The sequence below is a fragment of the Pholis gunnellus genome (genome assembly GCF_910591455.1).
Source record: "Pholis gunnellus genome assembly, chromosome: 10".
Lineage (NCBI taxonomy): Eukaryota > Metazoa > Chordata > Actinopteri > Perciformes > Pholidae > Pholis > Pholis gunnellus.
Window position 1 is genome coordinate 21,819,059 of NC_136537.1, and position 27,179 is coordinate 21,846,237.

The window sequence follows — 27,179 nt, forward strand, 5'->3', positions numbered from 1 at the left end:
CACCGGAACGCTTTATTATAATGCCGCTTTTGTCAACATTATTCATGAATGAAACGCATGACATTTTCCAGGGGCAAAAGGTTCCGTAGAAAGCAGCTGATATAACAAAATTGGGTGGCAAAGGGTCAGGCTGTGAAACCTTTTTTTAATCCACTCACAGGAGCTTTTACACTCAATATTTCACCATCACTCTCACTGTAATTTTGGAATAGTATCTTTAGTGGCTGTTAATCTGTCAATGTGCCTTTTAGTCAAAATGTAGTGGTATTTTAATGGTAGGCGGCATTATTTTTTTAACACTGTTTCGTAATGCGAAAAAAGCACATGAAGGACACGGACTGGTCGTTTGGCTTTCAGCTGCTCAATGACCTCGCTTGTGACAAATGTCCCTGGTCACATAGGCTCCATATGTGGCAAGTGGCTGGCCAGGTTCCACCAAGCAAAGCCATTGCCTCTTATTAACTGCCTTGAACTGTTCACATAATGCGGAGGTCAAGTCCCCACCTGGATGGAAGTATATGTCAAGAGTGAGAGGACTCATATGCTCTGCATCGATTGAGGGCAGATATTTTATTTGATTAAAGCTATTTGTCAAACAGAGCAACATAGCAGCAGCAGGCTGCTCTGCTGTGAGTAGAGAGATTTGCTATTAAAATGCAAAGCTGCAGCCATTGTTACCAACTCTCACTTGTATTAGTGTACTTGTTTATTTCTTTAGTTTAATAAACCAGGTTTGACTCTGTTTTTCAGCCTTTTGAAGCTAAGCACATGCTTTGGAAGTCCTTGATTTGGCAAGAAAAGGTCTCTGAATTAGCGTGTTGACAGACCAGCATTTCATTTGAAACTCCACTGACTTAAGATATCAATGTCAGTCAGTTTGCAAGCCTTGGGGAGTAGTGTAAAAAAGTGTGAAAAAAAACTAGAGATAAAAGTTTTATCGAGCCTTTTGTGGCTCCAGAGGGAGCGCACAACTTGAAGCAACGTTGGTTGGGACTGAAAACAACAAGTCGAATGTACCACCTTGTGGTGTTATGCCTCTGCCAACCAGTCAAGTTGCAGTTTAGATCCATGTTTGTCCAAAATGTGATATATTGATCTCAGCACGGCCTTGGGTGCTTAATGCCTATACAGTAGCCATTTGTGGGTATTGCAACATATGCATCTCTTCAGATGTTTATATCTATCTATGTGCGTCTCTATCTTCAGTTTAATTATTGTTCTATTCCTTAAAGCAATATTGTCAGTAGGGGATTTTAAATATCGCCCAACCCTACCCTTCTTGCATAACAGATGAAAATCTGCAGCGTACTGTTAATGCTGCATTGTGGGTAATGTAGGCTTGAGATTTCGACAAAAGAAGAATGTAGAATATAACTTTGGTTCTGCTGCATCTACCTTTTTTTTAGAGTTTGACAAAGTCAGTGCAATGCTAAATCAGGGAGGTACTCATTCTCTGAAAACCAAGACTGGTGCAAGCAGCACTATAACCATTTGGTATTTTTTAACCTTGAAATTCGATTTGCCCATCTGCGTGGTATTTTTGTACCATGGTTAATAGGAGGAGGGGGACAAACAGGTGGGACTTTAATTTAAATGACACAGTGCAAAGACCTTCTGGTTTTTGGTAGAAATTGGGAGTCACAGGCTGTCTACATGTTGCAGCTGCGTTTCACTGGCATCTGATGGAAAGAAATATGTGAATTAAAATACAGTTTCAGCTGTCTCACCTGCAAATAATGACGTTTGCGTTTGACTTGCTTTAAGTGCATAACTGACACCTGAGGTTATCTGAAGTTACTTTAAATAGTCAAAATATATGTTCTTAATGAAAAGCTGCTAACGCGCAACTTTCTCTACGTGGCTAGTGTACACGAGGGGTTAGATTCTGTCAACAAGCTGCGAATTAAATAATTTGAAGAAATGCACAAATATTATGAAATAATGTACGTGTTAAAATAACCTGTAGATACATTTAATCCTTAGCAAAAAATAGAGGTTTAATGCGATTACAGCAGAAACGTCAGTACAGCGGCCTGTACTGAGCTATAATTAAGCAGGTGATCCTCACAAGTATCTGTCATCCTGCTCTGAAATGCAAAACGTCCTTCCTCTTTAGTTAATTAAATCCCTGCAACCATTAGAAAAGGGCCAAAACAGAGCGGGCCAGAATAGAGAAGAGAACAACTGTAAGATCCAGGGTCCATTTGCAGAGGGCAGAGATCCAACACCTTTTATAAGAGTTATTATAGTAAGAAGAAGCCATTAAGGCCAATCCAAAGAGTTCAGATATAATGGATGGATGGATAGATATATTCTAAAGAATAGGAGAATTTTCTGAGCAGAGCACCACTGTGCCCCAGGAATCCACAGCCTTCAATGCACACTGTTAAGCAACACAGAAAAACAACTTCAGTGTAAACAATCACTGTAAATCCAGGCGGGAATCACAAAAGACTGCTCAGAAAACTGACAAAAAGTGTCAAAAAATTGCAAACTGTGGCGCTAAGCTTCAAACTAGGACGCTCTACCCACGTCTGGCGTCAGTGTCAGCAAAGGCGTTGCACAACGTCTCTTCAAAATAACCTTCCATCCCCACAGGAAGATTTTAGTTTCGGCAACAAAATCACTTCGTTAGGTTTATTAAAAGAGAGCGGTTGATGTTGTGCATCAGAGCACTGACCAAGCTGCATTACCTGGCGCGCTGGGAGTGAGAACGGGTTGAAAAGTCGATGAGAAAAAAGGCAAAGCTCCTCCATCCTGTCCAGTGTTCACTGAGGCCATAACCGTGGGGTGAGCCCGCTACCCCCTGCCTCCTCCGCCTCCCCCTTTTAAAAGCACTACTATTTTATTTATATAAAGAAAAGGTGGCTCAGCGGAATAGCCGGAGTCCACTCTTCCGAAACTGTCCCATATTTGCTCCACGGAGCTCCCCCCACCCCCACCACAAACCACCGCCTCCAGCTTTTCCATCTCCTTCTCTGGGGCCCTGGATGCCGCCACGGCTCACGATACATCAAGACAGCATAGTGTGACAACTGGGTTACCCAAATCAGAGGTCACTGATTGCAATCTTTAAGAGCAACTAGAGGTGTCACTGCCGCTACACCTGACTGAATCTAAAATGGATATTGGGGCATTGGGGCTGCAAACTCCTCGCAGCCGCTCTGTCCAGGATGATACGAATGCAAAAAAACCTCACAGCAGACCTCGGGCACAGATAACCGACTTCTGCTATTATTGCAGAGCTCAGAAGAAAACTTTTAGTCTCCGACTGCCATGCTGAAGAGCTGTGCATCTATGTTAAACATACGAAACTGAGGTTCAAAATTCATTCGTGACCTTCGTAACATCAGCAGAGAAAACAGTCTTATCACAAGAACCATTAAGTAGCTGCTCTGGGTCTTTCAATCATATCGCATGATCCTCATCTGTAGATGGACTTTGCTGTCATGGAGCTGTAGCTGCTTGTATTGACATATGTTTTGCGTGTTGTGAGGCTGACACCGTGCTGTACCTGGTCGCCATGAATGTACTACAAAACCACATTCTCACCTGCTATTTAGAGTCTCTAGTGTTAATAAGTCACGTGTCAAAATGGCTGCTGGAGTTGACCAACGTGAAACAAACTGAAGCAGATTTGCAGCATTTGGCGAGGGGCTGAGTATTTAAAAAGAAGTAACCAACAACATCAAAAAGACAAACTTTAGCAACACATTTCCTCTCATTTCCAGATTATGAATGTAACAGTTATTGATAACTTGTGAATCCATGCACATCATCTAATGATAGGGTGAAAACAAACAAGTCCTCTGACCTAAACACAAGAAGATTCTACTTTGCAACTAGGAGAGTAAATCATTGTTTGCACAGCCACAAGAGGTCCCTTATCAGGAACATGTAAACAGAGGTCTCCGTCCGTGTTTGAAAAAGCAACAAATACTGCCATTTTTCTTTGAGTGTAACGTGTTTGGTAACAGCTCCCTCCCTTCATTCAGTCTCTGTCACTGCTGTTTCCTCCTCGGATGCAAGTGTAATTCTCTCCCTCCCATCTTGCTGAGGGACTGCTGCTGTTCCTCATGTCTTAATCTTTGATGTATTACCTCACTCCCTTCTCACCTTGAAGGGGATCATTATCATCCAGGAGATTTTACTCCAACCACTTCCCACCCATCCAATTCACCCCTCCCCACCCTCATCTCCTTCACTGAGCTCTGACAGAAGCCTCCAGAGGTGTTTTGGAGCCTCCAAATCTCCCTTTTAAAAGAAGCTCAGCCTCCGTGCCTTCTGCTACAAAACACTACAGCACCCCAAAACTGGACCAGTTCCCCTTTAGTGATCTTTAGTTTGAACTCTGTTGGATCCTGTCCATGGTTAATGTGATGTGTTCTAAAGGATCATATTCATTTTTAATGGCAAACATATTACACATCTTTGGCATGCTGGGTAACTTTGAAGCTGCTAGCTAAAATCCGACACAGCCACAATTGTTGTCAGTGGTGCTAACACTCACAATATCCGTCACCACAGCACAAAATGCGTTGGTGCGCCGGATCAAGGCCGTCAACAGCGCCAGTGAAACGTCAAAGGTTCAGACATCGCTCGAGGAGGTATTTGCCCAAGGCACTGCATATGACAGGAAGCAACTATCTTAAAATGTTTAGTTTTGATAAGAAAGTTGTTGTCATATCTAACATATCTATATTTTTATGTTGCAATATGCAAATAAAGAATTGTTTACATTCTGTAACTGTTTCATGCATTCTAATTTCTGATCAGATATATTGTATATTTTTTAGGGGGGCCAAGCTCCAAGCTGTTTCAGGGTGTTTTCTTTCCTCCTGTCACATTGTTCTCTCTGTAGCCTTGATTTTCACTGCAATATATAAGTCACCTCTATGGAAACAACACAACAATGGTTAGAAGTAGAGAGAACTCAAAAAGGTATTTTGTGCAGTATCACACAGTTGCAATGCCATATATAGTCAGCCTGCTGTTCAGACGAAGTTTTTACGGATTTGTTGTCACAATCATGGCTTCCTAGTTGGGCTTAAGAAGTCAGAATTTAATGTATTTTTACAGGATCTGTTTAGAGTGAACTGTTTATTTTGGTGCATCTTTTGATGAGACATGTAGAATAAAATGTTTTTGATTAAAATCACAATTTTAAGCTTAGCTTCGGTTGCGTTTTCTGACGGAAGCGTTCCGTCACACATGATGTGTTCAATCACCCCCGGAAAGATGAACAGCTGACAATTATGGCAGTTTTTACAGCTTCTGACTATGAAAAACGGTGTAGATTTGGCGATTGTTTAAAATAAACATACTTTTCCATCCAGCTGCTGGATTTGGGGTTCGAGCCTTTAGTGAATACACGATGATATTAAAATGTTTTAATTCAAAAGGCCCTATATAAAGACCCAGTAATGCAAAAAAATAAAAAATGGTGTGACATACCGTGAAACCCCCAGAATCTTAAAAGATACCGTGATAGAGATTGTTGGTCATACAGCCCAGCACAAGGAGACTGATATAGACGATCAGACAGAGAAAGAAGAGGAAGAGATAGCAAGAAAGGAGGCTTTGTTCACTTCTCAAATCTGATCCCACTAGAGTTGATTACACAGAGCTAACTCCTTCAGTGGCAGGTCTTGTTGATGACATGATGGAGGACAGTGACCCAGGGGCTGAACACACCTAGGCAGCGATAACAAATCAACTCACTGCCGCAGGTCTATATTTGGGCTACAGCACACACACACACACGCTGGGAAATATTGTTTTTTTTCCACAGATGGGCCATACAAGTTGACAGACCCCTTCAAATGCAGAGATGGGGCATAAATGATGTCACTAGTTGATTTAAAGTCTTAATATGTTAGAGCCTCAGAGGAAAGATCAAGGGAAATGAAAAGAGTCTGACATCATAAATCTCATTGCTCTTGCTACTGACAAAAGAAACAGAAATGTGATATTCTAAGTTTAAACTGTCTTATAATGGCTCACAGTGTGAGTAGTTCAGCTAACTAGTCTACCTAGAGTCAGTGAATGTGAACGTCTGTGATAGGCCTCCCATTTGAAGACTTTACTTTCTGCTTCACTCTACTCTCCCATCTGGGCTCTTTCTTCACATTTTGAGAAAATTATTTATAAAAAAAACTGTAACCCAAAAACAGATTTTTTCCCTTGTGGTTATACTTGATATTAAGGCTGTCCTCGACCAAAGTAAATGTTTAAAAAAATGAAATCTTATAAGCAACTGCTGCCAAAATGACCGATCAGTCGACAAATCGACTAAGAAGGGTTAGTTCTACTTTATATCTATTTGCAATGTGCAAAATGTTCACAAGTTAGCTAAGCACAGTTTACTGACTCCACAAAAGCAAAACAACTCAGCCCTGCTGAAACAAAGACCGAGTGGAGCTTGAATTGAGAACGTTTTGTCAACTGCAAAGCTCAACTTTTAACCAGCGTGGACAAGACATCTACAGTTTCACTCCAACTACTGATGAAGACCATACGATGTGGTTGAAAGCACGAGAAGAGTAAGTGGACTTTAAGGTGAGAATAATTTGTCAACCCAAGAGAGTTTGTTATTCATATTGGATAATAATTGTCTCTGCTAACCTGCAGTGTTGACTCATATACTGTAGTGTGGAAATAGGACTGTGGAGTACGAGTTAGCTGTTCTCCTGACCTGTACCTACCTTTCACCCAGCTAGCTTCTTTGCCTCTGCATTTCAATGTGTTTACTTTAACCAATGAGTTTATTTGACCCCCAGAGCAGCTCAGCCCTCTGAGAAATGTTTGTACCGCAAACAGTCTGCCATAAGTCTGTTGTGTGCTAAAGTCATACAAGAATCCATCCAGATTTATGTAGTGGCTGGTATTGTATTAGACACTAATGGACACAAAAGCACACCCACAGTATCCTACTCAGAGTATAAAGCAGATCCTTACACTGACCGCAGTAAAACCTATTATCACAATCCCTCCTGAGTCCTGCTTTTCATCCCACAGTGGGGTCAGCATTCGGTTAAAGGACTCTATTATCATCCATTTAGCCATTCAAGTCATAGCTGGGAACCATAAAGAGTTGAATTCCCATAGATCTGCAGCCCCAGATATGGCGCACTCTACAGCCTTCATTGATCGGGTCATAAAGGATTCAGCTTCACAAACAGGGACTGTTTTGTCACAACATTCACCTGCCACTACTTTAGCACCCACATATAACTCCAAATATCTTATGACATTGAAACATTTTCATTAATCTTGGTTATTTGTTGAAGTGCATTTTGATCACCTTGACCATCAGCAGCGGAGGAGTAAACGAGTCCAGGTCAGCTGGATTGTAAAGCATTTCTTCTGTGTCCAGAACATTTTTCTTGCTGATGGTTTTGTCAGGAATTGGAATGTTTTTTCTGATGTATGGAGTAATCTGCCGTATTGGCAGCCCGCTCAGTCATTTCAGCTTTTGACAGACTCGCATTCACACTGATAGAAGTTGTGAGAAGAAAAAAGTTCCTCAACTCAAATCAAAGAGGAGGCTTTATGTGCACTACACTGTATGTGCTGAACATTTAACAACTGCCATTTCCCAATTGGAAGAGACTCAGAAAGGCTATAATATTTCAAAAACATCAGAGGAATTTAAACATTTCGATCAATAATGTATTCTGTTGAACGAGGTTAGCCTTTTACAGCTTTATTACTAAACATTTAGCTAGTCATGTCAGGTTTTTAGGGATTAATTCATAGCTCATAAAACGCACAAAGCGTAAATATATAAAGACCAATCATCTGCCATACATTTTAGGCTAACGATGAAAAAACTCCATTCAAGGTCCATTTACTCGCTTGTTCTGGAGTTGTCGACCATATCAAACAGTCATAACCAGCAGATGCAGTATGCTCAGAAGAACAGAAAGTCTGGACTATAATCAATATTCATGGCCAACAGTTTACAAGCACTGCGTGTGTTAAGGCAGTAAAAAATGCACACGCACACCGTTATGCCAGCAGAGTTACAGAAGTCACATCTGTTTTACCCGCTGTCCGTGTTGATAGAATAAAACTGAACAGCGTGAAACATCACAACTTATTTTGCCATTTTACTTGGGGAATTTTCTGCAAGACATGACTGGCTGCCAAAAACCCACAGTGCGCCATGTAGGCCAACCTAACAGGCAGCAAGCGCAGACCTGCAGATCTGTGCTGGACACAAACAAACAGACACTGGAAAAGATTTAGAAGCAATTTATAAGAAAACTTGAATGACACTCGCCACTTAAGAGAGCGCAGGGAGGACGCAGACAATGGTGCATTCTGGTGGTCCAAAAGGGACCATCTGAGGACCAACAGAGTTGGGAAGTCATTCACGTCCTGTTTAAAACAAACAACATGGACACTACAAAAAAGATGTGTTGGATTTTACTGCTTAAACAACATGGTAGCTGTTTTTAAGTTGTTGTTCCGACTTGAAGCGGCGTTCTATGAATTTTCCAAGTCTGGAATCATTTTTGCGATTATTATGAAACTACGTGAATGCAGCAGTAAATGCCCTATCTCGCGATGTTAATGAAAGTGAAAAATACTGTAATGCGTGCACGAACAAAAAGACAAACCGAGCCGAAAACAAAAGCCCCCTTTGCGGAGTTAACTAACTGGGTTTTCTTGTTGGAAATGCGATCGTGACGGGTAGTTGTTTGTGTGTTTTGGTAGGCAGCTGCTGTCCCCTCTTCCCGGTAGACCTAATGCGTACTGGCACTGAATCAGGCAGCTGTTTTCAATGAAAGATCTCCAACAACTCACCGTACACTACCAGCTCAGCGCGCAAAAGAAAGCGAACAGCTAAACATTAAATCTCAAATCTCAAGCCCAGAAGATAAGGTTCGCTCATTGTTTAGAGCAGACCTCCGTCCTCAGGCCAATTAAAAACATGACCTTTAACTTGTATTTTTCCCTTTTCTTCCTCAATAAGAGATCCATTGCTCACTCGATTGCACGGTCCAGCACCTGAAAACCAAACACATGTGTCCCGTCACTGGGTGAGATGGGTTGTGCTATACATAGAATGAAGTCAACACTTTGATATTAGAAAACGCCCACAGCGCTGCAACCCAGTCAACCCTCTCCTCCCCACACTCTCTTCTTCTCTCCATCTCTGTATAGTGGCTTACTCACACAACACACCGCTTTAAGCAAAGTTGGCATCCATTGTTCACATTTATTTCTCCAAATTGTTCAAAGGCTTGATATCCAGGATGGAGAAAGTGGGTGGAAACAAAAGAAAGGCAGAGAGCAATAAAATGAACACTTTCCACAGGAAAAGGGATTTTAACTAATACTTAAATATATATCTTTCTTTAACCTCAAAGGACCGTTGAGAAGGCATCATCATTTACAATGGTGTGGAGGTATAAAACAATGCTTGCAAACAAAATAGCTAACAATAAAAACGACAATACATAATGGGAAGCCATCTTGTGCAGACTGATCAAATGGTTTTGGAGCCCATTCACTCAACATAAAGGTGGACAACTCATCAAGATTCTGAAGCGTTTTTAAGGGTTTGTATAAATGGGTTGCAAAGATTTAGAGGACAGGACAAAATGTGGACTAAATACATTCTTAATAATTAAGAAAAGAAAAGTAATTTTTCAAACTAAAAAAGATAAATAAGTCCAAACCACTGCCAAGGTCCTCCAGTAAAACATTCAACCCCCAGGCTGTGTTTCTTTGAAACTGTGCAAATGTGTTACAAAAGGCTGCAGGAAAAAACACACAGTGCATATATTTACCTGACTAAGCTTTATATATTTAGTCCTAGACTTCTTTCTGTGTATTATTTTTTTTAACTGTGGGTGCAATTACTATTATCTTTGTCACAAATTCGTCTTGTGAGCATCAATGAAATTATTCCCGCTGGCAAACACCTATTCAGCACAACAGGGGGGGAGGAACATCAAACATGTTTAATTGGCTAATTTGTCATATGATTGTTTGGGATCTGTGGCCCAGTCCTCTACACGCGCCTCTGATGGAATAATTGGCCATTTTAAGCACATAATGAACATGAATAAAGGATGCTTTGAAGCCAAGCAGAAGCTTTAAATAAACCCATCGATCAAAGACACCAGTTCCTCGTCTTGAAGTGTGAAAACCTTTCAGCGGTGTCTACATCGGATTGCACTCGACAAAATATGACACTAGACATTACCAATTAGTTTTAACCTGTAAATAGATTTGCCGCTTCTGCAGGTGTAGGGTAGAGGTGAAATCTTTATCGCAAACAAAAAATCAAAAAGATATTTTCAGATTCTCCTTTGATAGTTCGACTGTATAGCGTGGTTCAAAAAATATTTACTTCAAACGTGTCTTTCATGTTCAAGTTGTAATATCAAAGCCAAGCTTGTCGTCCTTCAAATCAATACGGCACAACGTTGTTATGTGATATTTAGAATTAGCTTGTGGTTATCTTTGAAAGCGTCTCATATCTGCAGACAGTTGAACTACGTGTTTGGTTAAAAAAAAAGTGCCGTGTTTATTTTACATTCACCCAATTGATTTACGCTAATTCATTCAGTTAGTTCAATAAAACACACACCGTGTTTGGTTTTGTCTTGTATGCTCAATCTCTTGCCAATATCCATGTAACTGTTTATCTTACAGTTCTACCTGACACAGACATCCCACTTTAGCTTGGACCTCTTGCACAGTCTTGAACTGTATATTTAGAAAGCTTGTGTGGGACTTTGTTTTGTGCTCAATGCTTCAAAAAATGGTGGTAATGGATAACAGAGTAGATTATCTTTTGTTAAGTAAGTTTATCCTGCATGTGCAGGTAGATATGGTCGTTTCTTTTGCTAATTTCTTCTGAGACGTGGTTGGAATTAAGACCTCCGAACAAACTTCCGCTACCTCACACACAATAAAGCAAAGCGGAATTGCCCAAAGAATCTTTTTTTTTTTCCAGCACAGTGCAAAGCAGCTGGTGCTAATTGTTCTTATAAATACAGTAAACAAAGCCCCAGGTGTATTGACTGTGTACTACTGAGGAACCGTAGAGATAATACTGAAAGCACTGAATGAATTCGAAATATTTTTATGGGAACCCCTCAAGGGTTTCTTCTTTGCTAAGAATAAACACATTAATACATATGTATTTATAGATACACATGGAGAGATGGGGCTACTGGGACAAAATCGAATCAAAACAATACAACCGTAACCGTATAATAATTTTGATAAACACAGTGCACATTCATGTGAATCTGTGACCGCTTTGGACAGCAATCACAGCCTCCTTGTGGATCCGGGTCCGTGTTAACGTGCAATGAAGGGAAACTAAATGTTGACGGTGCCTTTTAAGCAAGTGTTAACAATAAATCATTTCACAACAATAATATTAATATTAACAATATAATGCATTAATGGGAGAACAAGCCAACTGTTGTCTTTATGTTGGCAAAGGCATGGGCTATTGGCGATAGTTTTGAACATCCCAGAGGCCCTCGTCTATCGGCACAACCATGAAAGAGCTGATAATATAGGAGTGTAGTGGTGTGATTTAATCAGTATGGTTTTAGTTTGAAGTAGATGTGGCAATTAAACACAAATTATTAGCAAGCCACAAAGCGATGGTTGCTAAGTTTCCTGAACTCCCTGAACAATTCATGCAGGTGTTATCACTCTGTCATCGAATAAACACTCCGCTATAAGATCTCCATCTGCAACTGGAAACTCTGCAACAAAGGGAAAAAGGAAGTACACACACACACACACACACAAAACAGACAATAAAGGGTATATGAACATAATGAAAACAAAAGAGGAAGAAAAGAGGCATTTAAGCGAGATGAGATTAAAATCACATTAGAGGAACTACTGGCAGTGAAGCCAACAATTTCTCTTAGCTTCAATGGAAGGGCATGTTGATAGCTAGGGATCAAGTTACAGTATAGAATGACATCAGCAGTGTGAAGTAGAGTGCTACTTACTTAAATTAGTGTTTACTTAATAAGCTGTGTGCCTAGCTTTGGAAGTGGATCATCTTTCCTAACCCTTTGAATTAAAATACAATTAATACCTAGATATAAATGTACTGAATTGGTATTAATTAAAATAATGGTATCCAGCATAAGATTGACCCGTTGTCGCCAATACCCGATCCAGCTATTTGAGTCAGCTGATCACCAATATCAGTATTGGTGTATCTCTAGTTGATGGTTGATGTTACCTTTACATAACCGAGGAGGAGGAAGGAGAAGGAAGAGGAGAACGACAAACTGCCAGGTAGAAACAAACAGGAATCTTTGGGAATCTTATATTAACACGTTTTAACATCTTGGTGTCACAATAGAGATAACGAGGAAGCTGATGAAGGATTTCATTACTTCCCCCCATTTTCCTTCTCTAATTGTAGTTATTCAGACTAAAGTATGCAGTGCTATACATGTATTGGTTTGGAAACTTACAAATTATCCATTTTATCTCTTTTTCACAGACAACGTTGGTGGCTGTGATGAAAGTATTAGAATCGGAAAAAGAAAAACATAATTTTTTTTAGGTGTCTCTGCTTCTTGAGATGCTCTCAACCCTTTATGTTAGAGGCAGCCTTTAATAAATGATTCTCTCTAATGTCTTTTTAAGAACATGTCATTTGCAAATACCTCGCAAATGTAAGAAGTGTAATGGGTTTTCCAATTTACCTAAACTGCAAGACTTTGGAACGTGAGAAGAAACTTACACAAACACTCGGAGAATATTCAGACTCCACAGGGCCCAGCCGGTTCAAACTCAGGTCCTCGTTGCTGTTATGTGACAGTGTAAACCACCAACCGATGTGACACCCGGTACTAAAGGACCTGTCTGTCAATTTTGGAGTGACAGCAGGTTCCAACTCTGTGTTTTGAATGTTGGTGGATGGCATTTGCTTTTATATTTGGATCATGGTTTTGTAAATTCAATATGCTTTTAGGAAACAGGCCTTCAACATAAAGGTGAGCAGCAAAGGAAGCTGTAATTTACTGTTGCTACTGAAGGCATCAGCTTGTAACAAAACCACACTTATGACAGGAGCTTCCATATAAACACATTACCAATTACTAACCAATGACTTACTAGATAATATAGCCGACATGTTGGGGGTTCAGTGTTTTGCCACTTTGACGGGAGTCAGGGTGGTGAATAAATAAACAAACTCAACAACGAGCCTTTAAAATTAGACCACTGTAGCTGCTCATCCTTATCATACAGCACAAGGCATAGCAGCTCCAGGCCGTGCCCTTCAGTAAATATTAAATGGCTTCGCCATCTGCAGTGACTTTCCCCTCTCGTTTTCCCTTTGAAACCCTGCTGTACAGTACATCCACATATATGGTGTGCAGTTCAGCCCATGATTGCAGGTTTCAGTCATCTTGCCTTTTGATCAATAACACAAGCAAGACAAATACATCTGAATGCTACTGGTGACTGCGACGGGCTGGGTAGAAAACAGGAAATGTTTTGTCATACAGCTCAAGGTAAGTGTGAAATACGTGGAAAACAACGGGATCGCAGATTTTCAAATGTGAAACAGGTGGGGGAGTTTTCATTCACCGTGACATAACATTTCACCCTCATCATATTTTCCATTTCTGCTCCTAATTCAATCTGTATTATTGGTCATCCACTTTCCTTCCCCCAGACTGCAGCAATAGAAGAGCGATTCCTGCAAGCCAAGACACAGAGAGTGATGAGACCATTGTGCTCTGAAATCTCCCTGACCATATCAGTTATCAACAAATTGGCCCGTGCCACTCCCTGCAGCTATGTCATACATCGACACGGTTTCTCTACTGCATCGGTCTTCACCCAGCTCTAATAAGGGAGGCTATTGGTGCCATGTATTCAGTGACATGACTGTCATTAGCAGATGCCCGTGTCATAGAAAGAAGGGGGAAAGAAATCAATGGGGGAAAAAAAAGGGACAACATCTTTGTTCCATTGTAATGCCACAGCGCTGATTATGAAAGGCTGTGTTCTATTACTCAAAGTTTTCAAATAATCAGGCACTGTGAAACATTGATTTGTCCCCCAGAACGAGACATACAATTGCTCAGTGTGTCATTGCTCCAGACAATAGACCTTTTCAGTGTCTCCTATTAAAGTATGGCTAAGTGAGTCATGGAGGCAGAAAAGTCATTTCATTGCCATGGACCTGGCCTTGTTTTTGTCTATTCTCTTTTTCATGTCAACATTGTCTTACTGGCCATTGAAAATGGCCCAATGATGGCACTGCAAGCCGAGGATCTTCAGGGATATAATGGTCTGTTATCAACTCTATCTCTCAGGTGAGGGCTTGTTTGTCCTTATTTTGCCTTTTTCTTGTCTTCGATACAGATTTTGTGCGTCGGTCGGCCCATGCCGGTGCGTTAAAGACAAATTGCAGTCACAATTTAGACAGAAAAAGTACTGCAACAGTAATATAAAACAAAATTAACCTTGGAATAAATAACAATTCCTTCAGTAATAACAATCCAAGTCGGTACTGCACTGAACTCTCAACAAGGATGAGGATGGCTCACTCGTTGGCTACTACCATCATCAACACTCGTAATCGTTGTTGTTGTGTAGTGTAAATGAGCGGATTAATTAAATGGTATCTTGACACAGGATCGATGCAAAGATTTACATATCTGCCAATACCCGATACAGCATTTTAGGCTGTATCGGAGGCATTTATCCTTCTAGTATTGGTATCGGAAACAACTTTAAAGGCTGTTGACATACATCCACTTTCAGAGAAACAAACACCCAAAAAGATATGCTATCATATAAGCATGCTTCGATGTCAATTTACACACACCAAAGACAGTTGCACAGCCTCTGTAGTGCCTTTGTGTGGGCGGGGGTGTGCGTGTGTGTTTGTGGCTCTTCTTAGTTACAAAAAAAACCAATCTGATCCTGCATCAACTGATCTGATACACAGCAGATGAGCACATAATCTGGATAGATTGAACTGGAACATTAATCTCCTCTGCCCTGAGTGCTGCTGAATTCAACACAAACAGTTAGCCAGTTGCCACAGCCTTGAGACGTAATGTCCAAAACTCATAATAATGTGTCAGAAAAAAGAAATACTTTAAAGTTAATCTCCAAGATATGTTTGTGTTGGTCTCAGATAAATCAATCTGTGAATCCCATTTTGGAGCAAATCAACAAAGCAGATCACGATGACCAAGGACACCAATGTCAGAGTCGACCGGCACCGAGACCCTGCAGCTGACAATGGTTTGGACGCCCTTGCAAACTTAATGATCCACAGGTCTAGATTTTAATGAGCAGCTTGTTCTTTGGCGCTGCTGTCGATGACAATGCCAGGTCTCGCACAGAGGTCGCGGCATTAACGGCACCAGAGAGTCATTAAAAGAAGGCAAGAACGCACAGGAGGTTCAGAAGCCCTTTACTGTACACAAGCTGATCTCCCTGGAATGCCTCCGGTGGGGAAAGACTGAGACGCATCGCTAAGGTAGAGGGTCTCTGGAGGCCGGATGCTGTGATGCTTCATGAGCATGTTTTTCTTGGCAGAGCCCGGGGGAGTCGTCCACAAAGAGTTTGCTCCACTGAGATTCCAGGGAGGCAGCCAACAACAAACGCACTGTAGTTCAAAAAGCTCTACTTTTATAGACACAGCCTAGTTTACAGATGTTCGTTATCGCTGTGTGGCATATATGTGCCTGGCTTGTTATACAATTTTAAAATATAACTGTGCTGTACAGTGGCAACGTAACAATAGTACAGTAAAAAATGAAAAGCTCTCAGAAAGTCAATATAATATAATAAAAATAATGTTTTCTAAATGCCTGCTTGATAATCAAAATGACATACAAGCAGACGCCGTAAACAACTCTTTTTTTTCTACATCATCCAAAGTATAATTACAGGAGACTAAATGAAAATGACACCCCGTGACAGACTGACTTGTCAGAGGGAATGTGAGGGACGAGCCTCCATCGATGTCAATCCTCTATTGATTCTTCCCTCTCAATGATTATGCGAAAACAGAAATCGTTTCCCTCGGAGTAGTTTTTCACCCCCAAACACCGAACTCACCCTCTCTCTCTGTATGTCCATCAAATCACAGAACGGCACTTTTCACTCATCTGCCTTCACTTCGTTAAGGGTTTAACTGCACCACGTAACCCATGTCTTTCACAGACAGAAGTAGGAACAATATATTTAGCCTTTCATATATAGCCAATGTACACATTGTATTTCCCCTATATTTAACCAGCAGCTATAGCGAAGTGTTTGAACCCCACAATGCAGATTCATGTAATGCAAATTAGAGCCAAAAAAATGTAATCAAGAACAATTTTGCGTCATCATTTCAGTCAATCCTTTGTTTTCTCGTCTCAAATGTTTAGATTTGCAGGTTTTCTCTAGTTTCAATGATGGTAAATTCAGTATATTTTGGTTTTGGACTGTTATTCCGATAACAAAAGCAATCTGAAGATGTTAGCCTGCACTATGGGAAGCTGTAATTGCATCATTCACTCTTTTCCGATATTCTAAAAATAAACAGATTCATCCGGAAGATAATAGAAAACAATAATAATAATCAATTGCAGCCCTACAGGGAACATGTGATTCTAGGAGACGTGAGCTGCAAGGATGCAGGTGAGATCATTATCACACTATAGGTGGTCAAGCTGTTGCATTGGCATTGTAATTATGAAAGTGCTATTCCAGGTTATTACTCATGAATCACATTTTGGCAGTAATTCTAATGTATACTCAGGAACCCCTTCCTGATTGAAATCATAAATGTGATTAAAAAGATGTACATTATTGCACTACCCATGCCGTCAGCTGTGTTAAGCTTGGCACTATTCTCTTAAAGGCAGAATGCTTACTTCAAATATTTTACATTTTACCCATTTAAGTCTAAATTACCATTTCAGTACAAACTGAAAACTGTGGGACTCATAAACTGTCAATGTTTGAACAGAATTGTGATATGTCAACCTCTGCATAACTTTGTGTATATGTTTGCTTCTCCTTTGAGAATTCTTATTTTGGTTTTGGTAGCCCTAAAATGTCTGAATCAGTGTTTTTATGTGACTACCTGAAGTCTGCAGGCCGTTTCACTCTGTACAGGTGTGATGTAATCCAACACCACCTGCTCATCTCGATGTTGAAACACATCCCATGTAAAACGTCGGCTCGTGCTCCCCGACATCATGATGCAATAGTAAAGTAAATGATGCAGTGCAACCACACAGTAAGTAGTAAATAAAAAATGTAGAAGCTCTGGCAGAGGTTTATTTTGGAGCCAAATGTCTGAAGGTTTTCTAAATGTATGATCTCCCAGGTAATTGGATGTGCTGAATGCACTGAAACCACTTGCTTGATGTGCCGCAACCTTAGCCCTGATTGTCTCCGCTCGTGGCAATTGCCTATTGCAGAGATTGCTCGCCTTCATGCACACATTTCCCTCCGCAGATTGGACAGGCTTTTGTGCACCACTTAATTTTCAATCAGATCCGATCCTGGTAAAGTTGCCATGCAGTGTGAGGGGTAAATGATGGGTCATATGCTCTCCCCCAGTGCTAATGAGAAGCTTCAGTCAACACATGGCTGTCATTTTTTATCCTGTCTTCCAAAACTGATATGAAGCACAGAGAAGGTATGGCTGACAAGGCCTGTCCATTGCCAACATACACCCATCCAGTAATGGTTCAGCTTCTTTGCATATGGATGTCAGCTCAAAAGCAATCATTTCCTCCGGCTGTGGGCTTAAGCTTGCCCAGGGGACTAATTGTCTGTCCATCAAATTAATATGAGGCAGAATCTTTTCAGGGATCGTGAGATACTCTGCACTTGTATGATACTTGGGTCTCATTAAGACATCACTGAGACATTTGAATACAGGAGATAATGGTACAATTTCACAGCTTGTTTTAAAGAATGAACTCATGGCACTTCAAAAATCACTGTGCGATCTACTGCACCATCTCTCTACTTTCAAAATAGCATGTTAAATGTCTATGTGATATTGCTAGGAATAACATACCCAAGAAATCCAAACATGTAAATCCACAATAAACACACTAATGTTTGTGAAATGTGCTTTGGCACATGACTTACACATTTGTTTTCTGAATATTTACATTGGAGGAGGTTCAGTGTTTAAGCAGCAGTTGTGCTGTAGAGGATTTTAGATCTGCTGAACACATACGGGTCTAAAATAAGATGTCCTGCACATCCATGATTACAATTAGGTTTGCACTGATTGTTTGGCCATTGTTTGAAAGTAGCTGATAAATGACGGAAATACATCTCCTGTGACCCGCTGAGCGCCATTTTATTAGCTTCTATCTAACAGCGAGGAAAGTATGAGGCAATTTATTGCAGTCAGCAGAGCATTAGTGTAACCAGCATGTCATCCATCTGGCATTGACAGTTCGTTTATGGCAGTGTGTACCACATTTAACAGCCTATAGTCAAAGATTACAACCAGTTTAATATACTGGACAAGGGGAAGACTGTATGCTGCTGTAATGACAAGCTTTCCATGCCGTACATTCAGACAATCAACAACTGAGGGAGAGATTTATTGAGGTTTTTGCACCTGTTTTCAGATGCAAACTTGATGCATTCCACCCCAAACAAAACTCATGTGCTGTATTTATCAAACAAACCCGGCTAGAGTCACAGTTTGCTTATCATTTGTGCGAGTGTCTGCAGGGTGCACTTTCTCCTCACTGCATATTCATTTAAGGGAGGAAGTCGCAAAGTTTTGGGGGAAAAAATCTCCACTTCTGAAAGGAGGTGTGAACATAGCACAGATGGGATTTAATTAAGAACTACAAGGAAGATTGTAATGTTGGAAGAAAAAAAAATGTGCATCAAGTATAAGCTCATATATAACTAAAACCTGATTATTTGAAACACAAATGAAGCAATTATGCGTTTTTACATTGAAACACTAAAATTGTATCCCTCATATGCGATGAAATGCTGGACCGTAGAGCCCGGCAGTGGTAAAGGAAAGCGACAGCGCTGCAACACAAGTAGGCTAATGTGGACAGAACACAGTACAAGACCAGATTGGATTTTTATTGACTTTATTTTATAAGATACCGATCCATTAAAATAGGCCCAGATCTGCCCTGATTCCAATCCTTTGGAACGACTGGGGACATCCCTACTAAACACAACGTACAGCTGAAACTGATGGGAAAGTTATTGGTTTTGCATGTATTTGGTCAGAAAACCAAAGTATTTGATGAATAAACAATTGACCTGACGATGGCGCTAGATGTAATGTCAGGAGATACAGTTACAATTCATCATGAAGGGATCACGAATGTCTGCACCAACTTGCATAGCAATCCATCAAATGGTTGTCATCCGTCCATCCATTATCTACAGCTGCCTCTCCTCCTACTCAGGGTCGGGGGGGGCTGGAGCTGTCAGGGTTGACCCTGGACAGGTCACCAGGCTGTCACAGGGCTGACACATGAAGACAGACAACGATCCACACTTCCACTCCCACCTACGGGTCATTTAGAGTCCTCAATTGACCTAACCTGCATGTCTTTGGACTGTAGGAGGACGACCGCATAAACCGGAGCAGCCTCAAGCTGTCACAGGGTGAACATGCAAACTCCAAACATTTGGGCCGGCCAGCCTGGGTTTGAACACCGGCCCTTTTTGCTGTAAGGCGACAGTAATGGTTGTCCTATTCCACACAAGAAAAGGCAACCGCATGGTGGCGTTAGAAGAAAGGTCAGGGGGTAACCAAACTAAGTCGGCTCCATCCTTTCAGGACCATGAGCGTCTACACAGAATTTCAAGACAATTCATCCACTAGTTGCTGTGAACCGACCAAGCGACTGACATTGCCATCTCTTGGGTCAGCCCCTAGCTTCTTGACCCGTGGCATGACCTTCTACCAAATTGAATTGAAATCTGGTAAGTAGATATTCTGTTAACTAACAAAACTAACAGACAGAGGCACAAATTGGACCCAAACATAACCACCATTATGGTAATAACTAATGTTGAACTGAGGGAAATTATTCTTTATGCTGTGATAGAGAGAATGTATCTCCATATTGCAAGGTAAATTGAACCCATTACCTGGAGGACAAATACTCAAGTGACACATTTAACATGCCACTGAGGGCAGATTTCATTTTACCCAACTAATAACCCCTGAATCATAATCACATCTAGATTTAGTTGAAAGCTCTATTACATTTGCTCAATTATCTATTTCCTCTGATTGCCACGGTTCCTTTTTGTTCCCTTTGAAACAAAGAAACAGATCCTCCGAGGCTGTGCAATATTCAGGCAATCCCTCTGTTTTCCTGTGTAACGTTTTTATAATTTACATTTCTATTTTTTTCATAATTTGAAAGTGTCGAGAAGAAAACAATGCCTTTAGCAGAGATCACTAATGGTGTCCTGTGTCCTCTCCCTGGCGCTCTCATGCAACGAGAAATTGATTAAATATCCGTCACTGTAAAAAGAAAGACCGTCTGGACCGAGCGAGGGAGGTGATGGGGGGGGGGGGTCTTTTCTTTATTATTGCTTCTTTTGGCTCCTGTTGATCTGATATTGATTGCCTGACATTGGTCAAATATCCCACTCTGCATTGCGGATAGATGCTGATTGGGTGTTGGGGGGAGAGGGCACGGAGACGGACACCAACCAGGGATGTATCACTGACCTGAATGCCTTTTTTCTGTGATTGGGATGACACAGATGCTTTGATTGTTATCAGAGGCTTATCTAGGCTGCTCTTAATGTATGACAAATCATGATGCTGCTGTTTTAAAGACGGTTTGCATGCGTTGGCTCTTGTATAGTGCGGGGAATTGCTGTAAAAGCTTGGACATATTTTCCTTTCCTGCTGTTCATCTCTAAATTGAACATTTTAGTAGTGGCAGAATGCGTACATGTGTTGAGACGGATGTGCTGTTCGTTTGTTTGTTTTTGTTTTGTTTTTGGCTTCACAAACCGAGGACGTTGCCCCCAAAAACCCTCTGTAAGGAAGACCACAAGAGAGTTTTATCAGAAACAGTATATGGATCCAAAGTGGTTCCCAGTCTCGTATGAAGTTACTTTTCAAAGTAAACAAGTGAGCTGAGAAACCCCGTCGAATCAATGCGGAGACTCAGTCAATCGCTCATGAATATTATGAATATGCCGCCTGTGAGTAGTTTGCAACAATTCCCGTTGGCTCTGAATAGAACAAAGGTGCAGAGTGTCAGGAGCTCTTACTTCACTTATGTCTAGCTTTACAAAAGGGAGAGTAGCCTTGTTTCCAGGGACTAAGAATAATTGGTGTGTTTATACAATCAATGGTAGGGAGCAGTCAACCTTCTCTGGGGAAATATGAACACGACAGCACAACCACCTGCTCCCTCTGTGCGTTTCTCTGTGCGTTTCACAATATGACTGGTTTCAGATTGAGCGTTTTGATCTTTATGTTGTGTTCACTATGCAATGTTATACACCACTGTATATGTCAATATTTCATGTCATTGGTTCAACAATGTCTTTAATTATGTGGAAGATGTTACGGTACAATGGCATGTGCTCTTATGTTATTTAATGGACTGTAATATGCAGTAATATATACATCTACAGAAAACATTGGAGATAACTTAGATGCTGCTTTTCATGTTTTTCCCTGAATAATACTCCTACATTGATTTTCGAAATAATTATTTTATCTTTTAAAAATGAAAATGCATTTGCTAGAGTGGACAGTTTTAAAAACAAAAATTATGCGTTGTTATGACATTGTGCATTACAGTTTTCAGGAGATGGAAAAGATGGGTTTGATTTTCTTTTTTACGTCTGCTGTCATATTAAAAGAATAGTTCGACATTTTGGGAAGTTGCTTTCTGGTAAAGCTTTTGTGGAAAAGGGGGATATCAAACACTCACTAAAATCTCCCTAATTAACATGTTACACCTGGTTTGTTCAATCTGTACAAAAACATTAAAGTAAAAATGAGGATTCTCTGCTTCACAGGGGAATATGTGTCGGACTATTTCTTGGCTGCTGATAATAACTTCCTGGAGTCTCAGCTGGTCTACTAGCATCTGCCTAATTAAGGAGCTTTAGAGATACTGGCTGGCAGTTTTGTAATCTTTAAACTTAGCCAGGCTAGCTGTTTCCCTGTTTTCCCAGTCTTTATGCTAAGCTAAGATGACCATTGTATTTCCCCAATGTGGCAATCTATTCAACAATTTCTGCTCAATAGCAGAGCCAGTGGGTGTAATTTCTGCAAAAATGAGCAAACTCTACAAAACACACCAAAGCGATCAATTTCGTTGTTTATTCTAGTCACGGTTATTGAAATTATTATTTATCTTCATTGGAGTGACATCTTTTTAATACGCCATTTAAATCTGGGGTAAGAACATTTGAAGCCTGTAAGCCAAAATGGAGACTTGCACTATTTTACCAACCAAGTAGCAGAAGAGTAGAAGGGCACTCCCTGATGATGGCTGGTTAACTGCCAAAGAGGCTGGTGGAGTAAACTGGCTCAGCAGCCAACATTTGGCTGATGGTAACTTCCCAGACTGTCTCTCGCTCACAGATGTTTCAGTTATTCCTCTTCTTCTATGTTCTTTAATTTCCCAATCCCTTTAGGTCATAAATAACCTAGATTCAGTCCTGGGTCACAGAATGGGTCCGACATGACACCAACACTGCCCAGGTATAAGCATTCGTGTACCATGGAGGTACCTATTGTAAAACTGCATGAGTTTATATATACAGTATGTTGTGTAGGTTCTTTTCCTTCATTGCACTAAAAATGAACCACCTTCAAATGGTGAAGTTGTCAAAATCAGAAACACTTTTCAGCAAACGCACACATTTCTATTGCAGAAACTAGCTTCAAATGTCCATACTGTGGGTGCATCAAATGCTGTTTTTTTATCTAAACATTTAAGTGCCTGTCATAGCAGGAGGCAAACTCGATTAAACCCCACAGGTTACAGGGCCAACAGGACCTCACATGCATTGCAAAGGGCACGGTGGTAGACATACAGCATTCACTGGAGCGCACACACCATTAGAGAAAGGTCACATGAGCTCTTACCTTTGTAGAAGCACTCCTCACTGTGCATGATGGTAATCTTGTGTCCTTTGAGACAGGAGGCCCGGTGGAGCTCACAATGGTTTTGGTACAGCTTCCCATCTGAACCACACACGGGTTTATAGTGCGGCTTACAATGATCCAAGCACTTACACTCCCCTTGGCCAGTCTCGTGGTTGGCCACACAGTGACGCCCCAAGCCACAGTACTTGTGTTCACATGGACTTGGATAGCCATTGTGTCCCATAAAAGCTGCAGAAAACACACAGAAAGAAAAGGAGAGAAAGTTACATTGTTGACCGTTCCGCAGCCTGTGATCGATGTGTACCAGGACAGATGGAAGTTCTGAGTTAAAGCTCTTGTTACAGGTTGGATCACATTAAGGCTCTTTCAGTCACGTCAACCCTCAGGGAATCCCCATCGATACAGGATGATGTGTGTCTAAAGTCACAAAATGTTAGTATAAATCCATAACACCCACATTGAGAGTGGTTAAAAGTCTGTTTAGTTCAACCCAAGACTGCAAAGATGTCAAAGAAATGTTAATCAATTTGAATCAAATTACTTTATATTGAGAAAAATAAAGTATGCTAGAGTAAGCTTTCCCATTCCGACTGGGAAACCCTCATCAGAGCCACATTGGCATGGAGGCTTTGTCATTTTAAGGGCTAAATCAGTTAGTGGTGAGGAGAGTGAACTTCTTAAAACTTCTGACAGGCGGGCAACAGCACCACTTAATGGAAGCACACATGCCGGTAAAACAGAAGAAACATCATGAACATGTTTTAATTCATTGTGAATTATAATATAACCTTATTACATTTGCCTTTCGCTGTCTTTTTCAAAGTTCATTAAGGTTTCATGGAACATTTAGTGATGTTAAAATAAGAAAGAGACAATACATCGCTGCTACTAACAAATATTTCCATTACGATTGTTTATGCATTTTGCCTTTATTATACCTCAGCTGGAGAAGGACAGGAAAGGGGGAGAGAGAGGGAACAAGATGCAGCAAAGGCCTGTGGGTCAGATTCAAACCCCGCTGAGCTACAGCAGCATCCCATCTCGATCAATCATCTGATCCATAAAACATCAGAAAGCAGAGAAAAATGTCCATCACAATATCCTAGAGTAGGAGGTGATGTCATTAAATGTCTTATTCTTTAAAGTATGCTGGATGTTTTATGCATGTTGTGTGTTGTGTGTGTGTGTTTGTGTGTGAATATAAAGATATATATACACAGTATACATACAGGTATTCATTGAGCTACCGCATAGAGCAGTGGTTCATAACCCATGGGTCCAGATCCCCGTAGGGGTCAGCAGATACAACTCAGAGGTTATAAGGTGGTCTACAAAATCTAAAGGATTTTTTCAAAGTCGTTGGCGTAAAATGGAGTTTTATTTTACCCCTCCAGACCTTAAAAACCCAGTCTGAGGAAATCTTCAGTGCAAAGCCTTCGATTGCACTCACAGCTATACTTTGATGGCATAGAGTATGTTTACAGTGACCAGTGTGTCCCACAGTTTACCTCACCTTTATGTGAGTGTGGCTCTATGTGAATTAACGCTCTTATAAAAAAGTGACCCTTGCAGTCATCAATGAGTATTCATTTGATCCGAGGGGTGCTGAGGGTTTAAAATGAAAAGCAAAGTAAAAAGAAACGTGGGGAAAGTGCAGCTCTGCAGCAGACCCTGAACCCTGACCACTGTATGGCGGAGGCAAGAAAAGGAGAATTTATATACATGGGATTTGGGAAGAACAAAATAGTACCAGACCCAAACATTGCAGCTTGTATGTCTTTCTTTAGCAGCAGTTATTTGAAGAAATAGTACATAATTAATAGGAAATACTGCAGGATCGTGAGGATGCCTTCATTTACAAAAGCTTTTATTAGGACAACATTTTCCCCCTCAATAAACGATTAGTGTTATTTTCTTTGAGGACATGATTCTGTTGTGGTCTGCCATTTCAACCTGTGTGAACACCAATAGGTCTTGACAAGCCACAGATCAGTCTGTGCAGAAACCCATGAACCACATCAAATATATCGGCTTTCTAATAGCAGCTTGCTCACTCTTAGATTGCCCTTTGCGGTGGTCCTCAAGGCACGGTGGACGGGTATGATGAGCAGAGAAAAAAAAATAATTAAAGAAACTCAACAACCATGAGAGCGAGTGCCTCTCAATGCCGCACTGTTGCGTGAAGTTATGAACATATGAGACGCTTGGCAAATGACAACACAGAAAATGATTTGTCCACAGCTTACTCTATCTGTGAAAAGGTCACTATATCTATGTAATAAGTGTCCTATCCTTCAAAGAAATGCCACGGTAATACAAATATCTAAGCTTTTCTTTTTCTCTTCAAATGACGTGGACCATGTTAATGGCTACAATGAAAGCTAAAATGTTCGAACACTCGTCCTCACATACAAACCACGACTCACTCCAGCACAGTGTTGATGAATGACAGCTCTGACATAAGTTTGTTCTGAACCATTGTGGCTTGAATCCCTAACACCTGCAAAGACGTGTCTTTCATTTTTTTTTTAAGTTTTTAAACTATGATCAAAGCCTCACTCTGTAGCATCCAAAGTGTGCCCAAGATGACCTGTACTGATTTTAAAAATCTAAAGATCTTAGCCTTTTTTTAAGCAAATTTCTTTTTTTTATGACATAAACATCTATGCTATGCTACATTCCCAGCACCAAACAGACAACAATAGCAACTAGCTGCTGAAGAATAAACATTTTAGCCAAACCCAGATATGTTTTTCTCCAAAAACAGAGCTGGGTTTATGTTCAGCAGGTGGCCAGAAACATAACGCCGGATGGAACGATAATGCTGCTTTGCTTAACGTCTAATTAAGCAACTGTTCGCTAACATGTTAGCCATAAAACGTTCGAGGCTAGCACTATGGTGGCTGCTATTTATCAGCAGGTTTTGTCATATTTCTGCCACCTTCAGGCCATATTGGATTAATGCTGCTATAAATTTGATGAATCTTTTTTCTTTTTGTGTAACCATGAACTTAATCTTAACCCTCAGCTATAAATTGTATTTCTTACCTAAGCCTATCCAGCTACATTAATTATGTTGAATATTGAAATAATGGCTTCATTTCAAAAAAACAAAGCCGGACACATTTTTATTTCTGCCGACGTAAAGAAGAAACGCTCATAAAAACTGTATCTGCTCGGCATTCATATTGAAATATCTGTCAATATTCAACTTTAATGCTTTTCATTTGTTTTTCCTCCCATATGCACTCCTGTAACCTCAAGCAAGATTATCTTTTTATGGTTATATTTAGACAACTCAAAGCACTTTATAGTTGGGGATTGACTGTGGTCCTCACTGTAGTACAGACACATTATGGTTAACAAAACTTTAACAGAGAAGGTTGCTTCCAAACATATTAGCAATGCAAATTGGTTGCACATGACCGTAATTCATAGAACACAGGGTTGCATTGCACTTAGTCTAGATACGAGAGTGTAACTGAACTGCAAAACTGTCATGGAAGGAAGAAAAATAACTGAACTTAGGCGCATACAGACTGGCATTCACAAACTCTACTTTCACATTGCACACACTGTCTCACTGACCAATAAATATTGACTAGAGAGTGGTGCTTCACTGCATTAATTACAATCTATGAAGCTTTTGGCTTTGAGCAGAACGAGCAGATATATAAACTCAAAGGAAAGGCAAAATGAGCGCCCGGCGTTCACAGACACGCCTAAGCAAATGGTTTTAACAATGCATTAGATAAATCTCTTTGTTTCTTAGCTCAGATGCATCAAACATTGTGTTGTGTCCAACATCCATTGTTGCATTTGCACCATTTCTACAAAGCCTTGTATAATCGTGGAAGTAGCTAAAAGCAGTCTTTATTTTTTTTTCAAGTAAAAGTTAATTCAATCATGAGAGATGAAGAATACCATCTGAGAAATGAGGTTATATTAAATCCTGAAATGTCATTATTGAGAGCTTTGTGGCTTTCAATTGAAATGTGTTTATATCTGAGCTTTAGCAGTTGGGACGATGTGGTTAACACACCAA

At 40.5% G+C, this 27,179-nt stretch overlaps 1 protein-coding gene across 1 annotated transcript in view; it reads right to left on the reverse strand.

Moving 5' to 3' along the window:
* The window catches only part of fstl5 (follistatin-like 5), a gene marked incomplete at both ends in the record, with an annotated part of 150,312 nt that overhangs the window by 77,525 nt on the left and 45,608 nt on the right, over positions 1 to 27,179 (reverse strand). Inside the window, one exon of the mRNA XM_079167557.1 lies at positions 23,114 to 23,362. Coding sequence (XP_079023683.1) covers positions 23,114 to 23,362 — 249 coding nt within the window. The remainder of the gene's footprint in view (positions 1 to 23,113; positions 23,363 to 27,179) is intronic.